A 10,460-nucleotide genomic window follows, 5' to 3' on the forward strand; every position below is an offset into this window, starting at 1 on the left:
GGAAACGGGCCCCGGCGGAGGAGAGGCCCAGTGCCTGCCCCGGCCCGGGGTCCGCCCCGACCCGGGTCCCGCGCTGCGGCCGGGGCAGAGGCACCGAGGGGCGGGAAGCCAGGAGCGGCGGACTGACCCGCTATTAACCCCAGTCCCTGCGCCTTTCGCTCCCCCTCCCGGCGCGGGCAGGAGGGGGCGGGCAGGGACTCGCAGCGCGCCGCTCCAGCCCCCGCCCCGCTCCGCCCTGCGCGCGGTATCCGCGGGGGTGGGCGGCCTCGCCTGTAAGGCGCCCCGGCGATTGGCGACTCCGGGAGGAGACGCGAGGAAAAGTCGAATAAGAGGGCGCGACGTCAGACCCGAGATTTGGGGTAGGGCGAGGGAGTGGGGGAGGGCGAGGACGGACACACAGACACCGATACCGACACCCAATCCCGCACAGCACCCTAAGCGTCCACAACTCTAGTCGCTTTAGCGGCTGTTGTGTTTTTTTTTTTTTTAAGAGCCCGAGAGATAAAAAAAGATAGAAGGAATAGAGAAGAGTGAAGGGAACAGAAAGGGGGCGGGGGAAGGAATAGTGGGAAAGGGACACAGGAGAGAAGAAAAGGAGAGTTTCCTAGTGTCCAGGAGAAAGAAAGAGCCCGAAAGAGCGGAAGCGATCCTGGGGGAAAGAGGAGCGCGGGGAGGGGAGGGGAGAGGAAGGGCGAGGAGGGGGAGTGAAAACTAGAGGAGGACGAAGGAAGCGAGGCGCGACACTGCTCGGGGAGAGGAGGGCAGTGAGGAGCACCGAGCCGGTAGAGGCAGCTCCGGCCGCGGAGAGGAGGGAGCGCGGCGCGGAGAGGAGGGGCTTGCGGTCCCGTAGAAATGTCAATCAGAGCCCGGAGTCCCGGGAATCTCCGCCAATCTGTTCCGACCTGACCTGGCTCCTCGCCGCCGCCGCCGCGGAGCAGATCAATAGGCGAACGCGGAGCGCAGCGCGGGAGGCAGAGCGGCCCCAGCCCGGCCCAGCCCCCGATGCGCGCGGGAGCCCGCGGGCGGCGCTGAGCAGGGAGGCCCCGGGGGCCGGGCACCCTCTCCGTCAGTGCCCCGCGGGCCACCATGTCCTTCCCTCAGCTCGGATACCAGTACATCCGCCCGCTCTACCCGCCCGAGCGCCCCGGGGCCGCCGGCGGCGGCAGCGCGGGGAACCGGGGCGGCCCGGGCGCCGGAGCCTCGGAGTTGGCCGCCTCGGGGTCCCTGTCGAACGTGCTCTCGTCCGTGTACGGAGCGCCCTATGCGGCGGCCGCAGCTGCAGCCGCCGCCGCCCAAGGCTACGGTGCCTTCCTGCCCTACGCCGCCGAGCTCCCCATCTTCCCGCAGCTGGTAAGCGCCCGAGGACCCGCGGGGGGGGGAGGGGAGATGAGGCTGGAGCGCCGAGGTGAGCGTAGAGGAGCAGAGCGAGGCCCGGGCCCGGAGGGTGGAGGCGGCGACGGCTGGGGCTCACTCGCGCTTTCTCCGCGCGCGTTCCCTTTCCTCTCCATGCGCGTACAGGGCGCACAGTATGAGCTGAAGGACAGCCCCGGGGTGCAGCATCCGGCCGCGGCCGCCGCGTTTCCGCACCCGCACCCCGCCTTCTACCCGTACGGCCAGTACCAGTTCGGGGACCCGTCCCGTCCCAAGAACGCCACCCGGGAAAGTACGAGCACGCTGAAGGCCTGGCTCAACGAGCACCGCAAGAACCCCTACCCCACCAAAGGCGAGAAGATCATGCTGGCCATCATCACCAAGATGACCCTCACCCAGGTGTCCACCTGGTTCGCCAACGCGCGCCGGCGCCTCAAGAAGGAGAACAAGATGACGTGGGCGCCCCGCAGCCGCACCGACGAGGAGGGCAACGCTTACGGGAGCGAGCGCGAGGAGGAGGACGAGGAGGAGGACGAGGAAGACGGCAAGCGCGAGCTGGAGCTGGAGGAGGAGGAGCTCGGGGGGGAGGAGGACGACACGGGGTGCGAGGGCCTGGTGGACGACGACGAAGACGAGGAGATCGATTTGGAGAACTTAGAGGGCGCGGCGGCCGGGCCGGAACTGGCCCTTTCTGGGGCAACGCGCAGGGACGGCGACCTCGGTCTGGGGCCCATTTCGGACTCCAAGAATAGCGACTCGGACGACAGTTCCGAGGGCTTGGAGGAACGGCCACTGCCGGTGCTGACTGTCGCCCCAGCACCGCCACCGGTGGCTGTGGCGCCGCCGTCTCCGCCCTCGCCCCCAGCCGGCCTGGACCCCTGCGCTCCCGCCCCAGCACCTGCCTCTACCCTGCAGAAACCCAAAATCTGGTCGCTGGCAGAGACGGCCACAAGCCCAGATAACCCGCGCCGCTCGCCGCCGGGCGCTGGGGGCTCTCCCCCGGGGGCTGCCGTCGCGCCCTCGGCCCTGCAGCTCTCTCCAGCCGCCGCTGCCGCCGCCGCCGCCGCGGCTCACAGACTCGTCTCGGCGCCACTAGGCAAGTTCCCCACTTGGACCAGCCGGCCGTTTCCAGGCCCGTCGCCCGGCCCACGTCCGCACCCGCTCTCCCTGCTCGGCTCGACCCCTCCGCACCTGCTGGGACTTCCCGGAGCCGCGGGCCACTCGGCCGCAGCCGCCGCCGCCTTCGCTCGGCCGGCGGAACCCGAGGGCGGAACAGGTGATTGCTGAGCCCAGGGCACCCAGGGCGAGGGCGGGTTCTGGGGGTCCAGCCCGGGGAAGTGAGATGGGGCAGGGCGCCGGAGGCGCAGGGCGCAGGGCGCAGGCCTCTCCGCACCTGCCCTCCGCGGCCTTGTGAACCAGAACAGCGCTCTAAAGGTCCTCCTTTTCCTTCCCTCGCTTTCCTTAGATCGCTGTAGTGCCTTGGAAGTGGAGAAAAAGTTACTCAAGACAGCTTTCCAGCCCGTGCCCAGGAGGTAAGAGATCCGAAATAGGAACCTGGTGGGGGGCGAGGGCGGATGGTGGGAAGGGCAGGCCCGACGCGGACTTTTGCCCAGGGGCGTCGCGGCTGGGACGCGCTTTTTAAAGTGGCTGAAGCACACTCCTCTGTGGGCCCCGCGGAGCCCGAGACTCTTGCCGACCCTAGCAGGCCACCTCGGGCGCCGCCCCGGGAAAAGGCGCTGGGAGAACCCGTGCCCGGCGGGGCCAACAGACCCCTGGCACGGGCCGCGTGCGCCTCACTGACACCCCCACTTCCTTCCAGCCCCGGACCTCCTGGCGCCTCCCGCCCATCTTCTAGTTAAACCTGAACACAGATGTCTACAGTTAGACGTCATTTTGCGTTGATTCACTTCCCCGGCCCGTGGCAGGAGCACCGGTAGGGTCTCCCAGCCGTGGGCAGCCTCAGAGCCCCTCAGACCTCACCTCCTTTGCTACCATTCTCTCTCTCTTCCAGGCCCCAGAACCACCTGGACGCGGCCCTGGTCTTATCAGCTCTCTCCTCATCCTAGTTCTTGTTTGTTTTTTTTTTTTTAATTTTTAAAATCCTTGTAATAATTGTAAAAAAAAAAATCGCTCTGTATAGTTTCGACTTTAAGCATGTCCGTGTATGAATACCTAAAAAAGAAAACTAAACAAAGAAAAACGAAATAAAACAAGTCCCCCAGCCCTCCCCAAGTCGCTTCTGTCCCCCCAGATTAGCTGAGTTGTGAGGTTTGTTCGGTTGGTTTTGGGGGTGGAGCTTCAGTGAGAATAAGCGAATGTGAGAGGGTTGTTTTGGTTTTGTTTTTTTTTTTTTTGTATATACAGAAAAATGTACATATGTGTGAACCAAATTGTACAAGAAAGTATCTATTTTTGGCTAAATAAATGAGCCGTTGCCACTTTGACTATAACCCGCCCGCCTGCCCCTGGACGGATCTGTTTGGTGGTTTTTTGTGAACCCCCTTCCCCGTGATGTTGACGAGTAACCGGAATCAGCGGAAAAGGCTGAGAGACGAGTCAGACGGCGTGGTCAGAGGAAGGCCACGGCGGAGGAGGTGCCGAAGTGGCCGCGCAGGGCCGCCGCAGGAGGACGGGCCGCTGAGAGGTTCCTGGGTCACCCAAGATTAAGCGCCCAGGAGACAAGTGGGAGGAAACCGAGGCAAGATTTCCGAGGAGGAACTAGGACCTGGGTCCAACCCGCGGGTCCGCAGGAGCCTCTGGTGGCAAAGGGTCTTAGAGAAGGATCTGGAAGAAAAGGGAGATTTTCGTCATTGCCCCTCCCCCCTTCTTTGACAGAGACAACTGATGTTTTCTGTTTTATAGGGAGCAGTGCGAGCCCGGCTTCAAGCCCCTTCGGCCACGTTGCACCCCCTCCACACCCCCACACTCCTTGTAGATGCAGTGTTTCTGAAGGGGTGGGGGGGTGAGTGGGAGGGGTTATGGAGGAGACGGGAGCCCCGGGTGACTGTGACGACGGAGCCCGACCCCAGTTGGGAATGGGGGCCGGGATCCTGGGGGCACCTGTGCGTCTTGGCACCCTAGTGGGTTTCCCCCAAGTGCCGTGGAAGGGGTGGGTGGCTTTCCGAGCCCCGGCGCTGGGGGCCTGACGGGGTGGGCGGGACGCGAGAGCGAGTCTGGAAACTTGGGGCTGGAGCTCCCTCTACAGGACAGAAGGGCCGCGCCGCGCTCTCCGCCACGGCCTCTGCACCCAGGCCGCGGCTCGCCGCCTGCGCGCCCTCTTTTCCAGCCTGGCTCTGAAGGAGGGGAGGGAACGCCGGAAGAGTGACTGTTCAGGGGGTACGCAGTGAGGGCGGGGGGCATCCTTGGGCGCCCTCTCTCCATTTAGTTAGTAAATTACCGGGCGGCCAGAAGTTGCGGATTGGACCTGCCTGGTGGGGCGTGTGACCACCTCACGGGGTCCTGGAGACATTTGGAGAGAGCTCTCATCCCCGAAGCCACGGAACAAGGCTCCGCGTAACACTGTACTTCCTCGAGGCTCGGCAAGAGCGGAGGGAACTCCCGGCGCCGCTGCGCCCGGGGCCGAGGCTGGCGGCGACCAGGCCCTCCGCGGCAGCTGAAGCGATCGCGTGCGGCGGCGCGCCGAGGGCGAGTGGAGGGGTCTGTCGCCAGTGTGCCAGCCCGCGGCCCCTGGGGTGCACAGAGGGCCGGAGGGGCGGTGGGACGCCGGGCAAAGACGTTGGGCAGCTGGCACTCGCCCCTCCAGCCCCTTCCCCAGGGGAAGGAGACTTATTCGCGGCTCCCTCCTTTCCCCACTCTTTGTTTGTGGCTCTTTCCCAGGCCTCAGGCTCAGACCAAAGTTCCGCTCAGGCCCTGCGCACGCGCCCCCCAAGCCCTGCCAGGGTGGTGGGGCCTCAAGATGGGAGGACTCAACCGTCTAGGCCTTGAACTTTTGAGGCCAGGACTAGGGCCAAGGCTGTGGCCTCTGCTTAGCACAAGGATGTGAATATCACACCCCTCCCCCCAACTCGTGCCTCACAAGCTACCGATTTACCTGCTGTGAAACCCTGAGCAGGTAGTTAACTTCTCTGGGCCCTTACTTCCTCATCCTTAAAATGGTAATAATGGCACCAGCTCTGCAGAGTTCTGGGGGGGGGGGGGGGGGGGGGGGGAGAGAAACAGAGTATGTGCTGGACATGATGGCACAAACAGCCCCTACCTTTATAACTAGTAGTCTAGGATCTCAGGACCTGGCTGGTGAAACTCCTGGCTATATTCTGCCCGGCCACTCCTACCCCTCTCCTCCTGTGAGGGAAATAAAAATGAGCGATCTGCCTTCAAGCATGCCAGGACCTTCTGCCACCCCAGCTCAACCCAGGACCCAGGGAAAACTCCCAGGCATGGTGGAGGGGCAGGGTGAGGAACTCAAGAAGAGGGGGTTGTGACACAGAGGGATCGCAGCCTCCCCAGCCTGAGTCTCCACCAAGAGAGGGGGAAATGGACCTGCTCAGAGGGCCGTGGGTGGCCAGGTGGGCCTCCCAGAGGTCTGATGGCCTGTCGCTCAGAATCCAGTGAAAATCCTGGGGTTCCCTCAGCTTCTCAGCCCATCCCATTCCAGAGATCATCACCACTGGATGAAATTCTGTCCCCCTGAAAAAGCAGCATGCACAGGTGCCAGGGGAGAACTGGCAGGAAACCTGGAGGGGCTCAGGTATGTTTGTGTAACTTCTCTTCTCCCAGAGGACCCATGAACTCTTCAACTGGTGGAGCCCAAAGTTGATCCCAATAAGATAATGTAATTAAAGCAAAAAGAATCTCATATACTTTTCGGCTATAAAAAAAAAAAGGGGAAGAGGAGACTGTCCCTCTCTTTGCTGCACTTTCATTTCATCAGGGACCACAGCTCTCATTTCTTCGTCCTCTTCCTAGGACTTCCTTCCCAGCCCTCCCTTTATCTCCCTCTTCCCAGGGACCCCAGAAACTGCTTCTGTCTTTTATTGTTGGGCCCTGGAATTTAAAAGAGAAACCAGGAGAGAAAAAAAGAGAGAGAATATGAGAATGAGTGTGTGGGAATCTCATCCCAGGTCCTGATTAAGCTTCAATTAGAAATAAAATATGTCAATCACTCTGCCTAGAAGGGGTTCCTGCTGTCGGGGCTGGTTATGCAAAGCACTCCAAGGTGTGTGGGGATAATCAATTAGGTCAGAGAAAGGAGCTTGTGTCACTGCTTCCCTCATTATCTGCTTGGAGCCTGGGGTGGGGAGTAGGGAGGGTACATCACTGAGCCAGGGAGCCAGAGGAGAATAAAATGATCTCCCTAAGTGATTGCCCACCACTGGGACCGGCACATTCCCGGTTTCCAATTGAATTTATTTTCGGCTGAATACAGGGCGCAAGAGGAAGCAGGGGCCAGCCGGAAGCCAACACGGAAGGGCCAGAGGGCTAGCGCAGAGGAAGAGGCACTCGAGCTCACAGCCCCACTGAGGACGGGGAGAGCAGGGCCTCCCCTACTGGGCCAGTGGTTTGGGGGCACCTGGTGGACAGGCATGGCTCAAAGGGCCCCCATCCCAGGCCTGGCTGAGTTTCAGAAGGTTAGGGAGAAGGATGGAATGTTTGGATGGGAACTCGATGTCAGGCATCTTCCCTGGTTTGTTAAGAGTTTCTGCCAGGAATTTTCTTCGGTCCTAATCATTTGGGTGTTTCTGGAATTGTCCTCTGGATTCTAAAGTCCCTGACTGCATATACCCTCCACTCCCATCAAGTGAAAATGGGCAACTGCTGGTGTGTGAAAAATTGTGGTGGAGCGCTAGCTCTGAGTGCCAGCAAGTCAGAGACATTCTCGAGACCCACTTTTGCCATCTGCAAGATGGAGGAGACAGGATTTGATGAACTTAGCCAAACTTTGTTACAAGTTCCATATTGTCTAGGATTAGGTATAAATGAAAGAAGCATGGGACCAGAGATGACTGTGGGGGCAAGAGGCCCCATCACCTCCCCAGGTACTGCCTCCCAACCCTAACTGGCTGCTGTCATCCGACCCAGCCAGCTTGACCACGTTAAAAATGTCCAGCTATTGTGTGGCCAGTCGAGCTTCGAAGCAACTGCTACCCCTCTGAACAGAGGCTCCGGTGCCTCCCAAGGCTGTCCTGTTTGTCTGGACAGAAACTCAGCACATAGGCACCTCTTCCTGAGGTAGGAGCAAGGCTGGGTGGCCAAGAGTGAGTCCTCTGGGAGAATAAGATACTAAATGTAGAGAAGTGGTGAACCCGAGGCACTTTTGCCCCCCAGGGAACGTTCAGCAATGTCTGGAGACGTTTTTGATCACCATGACTGGCTACTGGCCTCTCGTGGATAGAGGCCAGGTTTGCTGCTCACCATCCACAGTAAGCACGGCAGACCCCTACGACAAAGAGTTATCCAGTTCAAAACGTCAAGAGCACTGAGGCTGAGAACCCTGGAGGGGGGGAATGGGGAGGCAATGACCCAGTGCAGCAGGAAGTATTTTTCCCAGAAACCACAGATTTGTAGAGAGAGATAGTGAAAGAGAGTGCTACATGGGCGGGTGGGCAGTTGTTCTTAAAAACTCCAGGCCCTGAAAGAGGGAAGAGGGAAGAATGCAGGAACAGGAGACGAAGAGCCTGGGAAAAGCAAGAGCAGGGTACGGCCGGGCCAGAGCCAAGGAGCTGCTGGCTCATCTTCTCAGGTGAAGGGTAAGCCTGGGCCACCTCCAGAGGGAGGGTGCCAGCCCCCAGGAGGACGTGCGTTTCGCAAGCTGGGCGTTCTCCCGGAATTTTTCTACCAGGAGCAGGTTACAGGAAGGTTCTCACACACGGAAGCTTAGCCCGGTAATGACCACCAGGGCTCAGCTGCCGCCAGCCCTTCCTCGCACATACATGTGTCTATTTGTTTACTAGCTTATTTAACCAGGGAGGGTGTGTGTGTGTGCGCTTGTGGTGTGTGTCCCGTGTCGGGGAGCGGGAGGGAGACAAAGGCAGGGTAAGGTCTTACTCCAGGGCCCCGGCCAGCTCGGCCAGCTCGATCGGGAAGGCTGTCATCGCACGGCCTTTGTGCCGGTGGCGAGCCGCATTCTCTCACTGCCCTGGGCCACTAACAAGTGGGCGCGCAGCCCTCCGAGGCCTTTGGAGTGCACTCATCTGAGAGATTGTGCTTTTCTCAGCCGCTCAGATTTATTTTGCCAAAGTTACAGGGCAATTATGGAAATGCGCCCTTTGAAACCGGGCTGATTTCTCTTTATTTTCTTCCCCTTGACAAAGCAGAGCTTCCCTGCCTCTTGTGGGTTCTCTCTCTCCCTTCGCCTTTCTCACTCTCTTTTCCCTAATAATTATTAAATAGTGGCAGTTTCCGAGGGCAATTTGAAAACATCTTGTCAACGGTCGTACAAATACGGCACAGGTTGGAGGGGTACCATTATTTCATGTAACCTTTTTAAAAAGGTTTGAATGGCTAGATTTGAATGGCTGGAAGGGGAGAAATGGATTCGTGAGCGCAAGGGACAGACTGTAGGGCCGTGATATCCCTGCCATGCCCACGGCAGCCTGGCAGGGTGGCCAGCGGCCGCCGCCGAGGCTCCTGACACGCCCTGCCATCCGCACAGGCGGCAGGGTAAGTGCTTTGCTCGTGGCCTCACATCTCAGGAACGAGAGGCCGGGAATCAACAGAGCTGTGTCTCCTGCGCTTTGTACATTATTTATCATTGCTGCACGGAATCTGGAAGCTCGGTGTGAACCAACCCCACTGGTTTCTCTCCTCCTCCCCTACTTTGCTTAACGCTGGGGTGCTGAAGCCAGATGGTGCCCGCCTCGTTCTATGGCGCCTGTGGAGGTAGGCAGTCGGCCTGGGTTGCTTTGTGCCTGGCGGCCCCAGTTTCTGCTTTTTAGAGGGGCTTTGAAGTTTTCTTTGTTCATATTTTCATTGCTCCTTCCTTCCTCTCTTCCTCGCTTCGGGATAAGTGGCTCATTATCTGTGGACAGACCCCGACAGGGAGTCTTGCTCCTCAGTGGCCTGTCCAGAGGGGAGGCCATTTTAGCGCTCACTGACTTCTCCTCCTTACCCTGTTTAAAAATAAAATAGAGTTAAGTGAGTGCTTACGATCTGATAGGCCTCATGCTAAGCCCCTTCTGTGCATTTATTGAATGTTCACAGATACCCGTGGGGAAAGAACCATTATCTCCCTTTCCCAGGTGAGGAAGCCAAGTCCTGGGGGGGGGGGGGGCGGGAGGAGGAGGCGAAGAAACTTCTGGTAACATGGAACAATCTCCAAGCTCTGCTGTGGAGGGCAAAGAATCCAGGCAGAGCAGTCCATCTGGTATGCTACCACCTGAATTGGAAGGGGGGACTACACGTTTGTTTATACAAGAAACTGGTAAGAGTGGTTGGGTTGCCTCAGGGAAAAGTCCTGGGCAGCTAGAGGTCAAGGGCAGGAGGGGTATTTTTCAAGGCATATCCCTTTGCTCCTTTTGAACCATGTGAATGTGTCTGTGCTTCAAAAAGCTCTTTAAAAACAACAACAACAAAACAAAACACTAAAATGAATGAGAGGGAGAGAATGAAGCCAACTTCTCTGGATTTCACAGTTTGTTGAGAATGGACACGAAGCCTTCTGTATGCCAGGCCACACTCCTCTGGGCAGCGGTTCAGAGTTTGGGGTCCCTAAGCAGACTGGCTTGGTTCAAATCCCAGCTCCATAGCGTCCTAAGTAGGTGACCTTGAGCTACTGACTCGACTCCTCTCAGCTTTGCTCCCTCGTAAAGGGAAAGAATAATTATATTATCTCCCTCATAGGCTGTTGAGAGAAGTAAACCAGCTAATTCATACTTAGAACAAGGCCAGGTGCATAAGTAGCTCATAAGTTGCAGGTGTTATTTTTATTCATTATAACAGTCACCATGGGTGATAGACAATTTTTGTCCCTGTTTCATAGGTAGGTAAACCAAAGCTCAGCCATTTGCTCAACATGATCCAGTAAAGAAGAGAGCAAGAACTTTGACCCAGGCTTTTTTGATCTCTGGAACATGCACACCTGTATTCGCCCACCACTTTTCCATATGTCTGGATTCGCAGCTGAGGGCTCT

At 58.7% G+C, this 10,460-nt stretch overlaps 1 protein-coding gene across 3 annotated transcripts; it reads left to right on the forward strand.

Moving 5' to 3' along the window:
* Positions 1 to 224: 224 nt before the first annotated feature.
* Positions 225 to 3,821, forward strand: IRX3 (iroquois homeobox 3). Of its 3 annotated transcripts, XR_009181557.2 has the most exons (5): positions 225 to 1,350; positions 1,519 to 2,647; positions 2,837 to 2,903; positions 3,191 to 3,304; positions 3,383 to 3,821. XR_009181557.2 is itself a non-coding variant. In XM_058280005.2 (4 exons), the coding sequence occupies exons 1-4, from the start codon at positions 1,087 to 1,089 to the stop codon at positions 3,228 to 3,230; spliced, it is 1,500 nt and encodes a 499-aa protein (XP_058135988.1). In that variant the 5' UTR covers positions 225 to 1,086; the 3' UTR covers positions 3,231 to 3,821. The 3 variants fall into 3 exon arrangements, 2 of the variants coding, with proteins under 2 accessions (XP_058135988.1, XP_058135987.1); XM_058280005.2 differs by having other exon boundaries at positions 3,191 to 3,821; XM_058280004.2 differs by lacking the exon at positions 3,191 to 3,304.
* The last annotated feature ends 6,639 nt before the right edge of the window (positions 3,822 to 10,460 follow it).

The sequence above is a fragment of the Dasypus novemcinctus genome, chromosome 18 (genome assembly GCF_030445035.2).
Source record: "Dasypus novemcinctus isolate mDasNov1 chromosome 18, mDasNov1.1.hap2, whole genome shotgun sequence".
Lineage (NCBI taxonomy): Eukaryota > Metazoa > Chordata > Mammalia > Cingulata > Dasypodidae > Dasypus > Dasypus novemcinctus.

Excerpts from the sequence above, each read along its gene's own strand:
- IRX3 (XM_058280004.2), top strand. The coding sequence starts at position 1,087 with ATGTCCTTCCCTCAGCTCGGATACCAGTACATCCGCCCGCTCTACCCG. Across the intron at positions 1,351-1,518 it reads TCCCCATCTTCCCGCAGCTG|GGCGCACAGTATGAGCTGAA; the intron begins GTAAGCGCCCGA and ends ATGCGCGTACAG. Across the intron at positions 2,648-2,836 it reads GGAACCCGAGGGCGGAACAG|ATCGCTGTAGTGCCTTGGAA; the intron begins GTGATTGCTGAG and ends CGCTTTCCTTAG.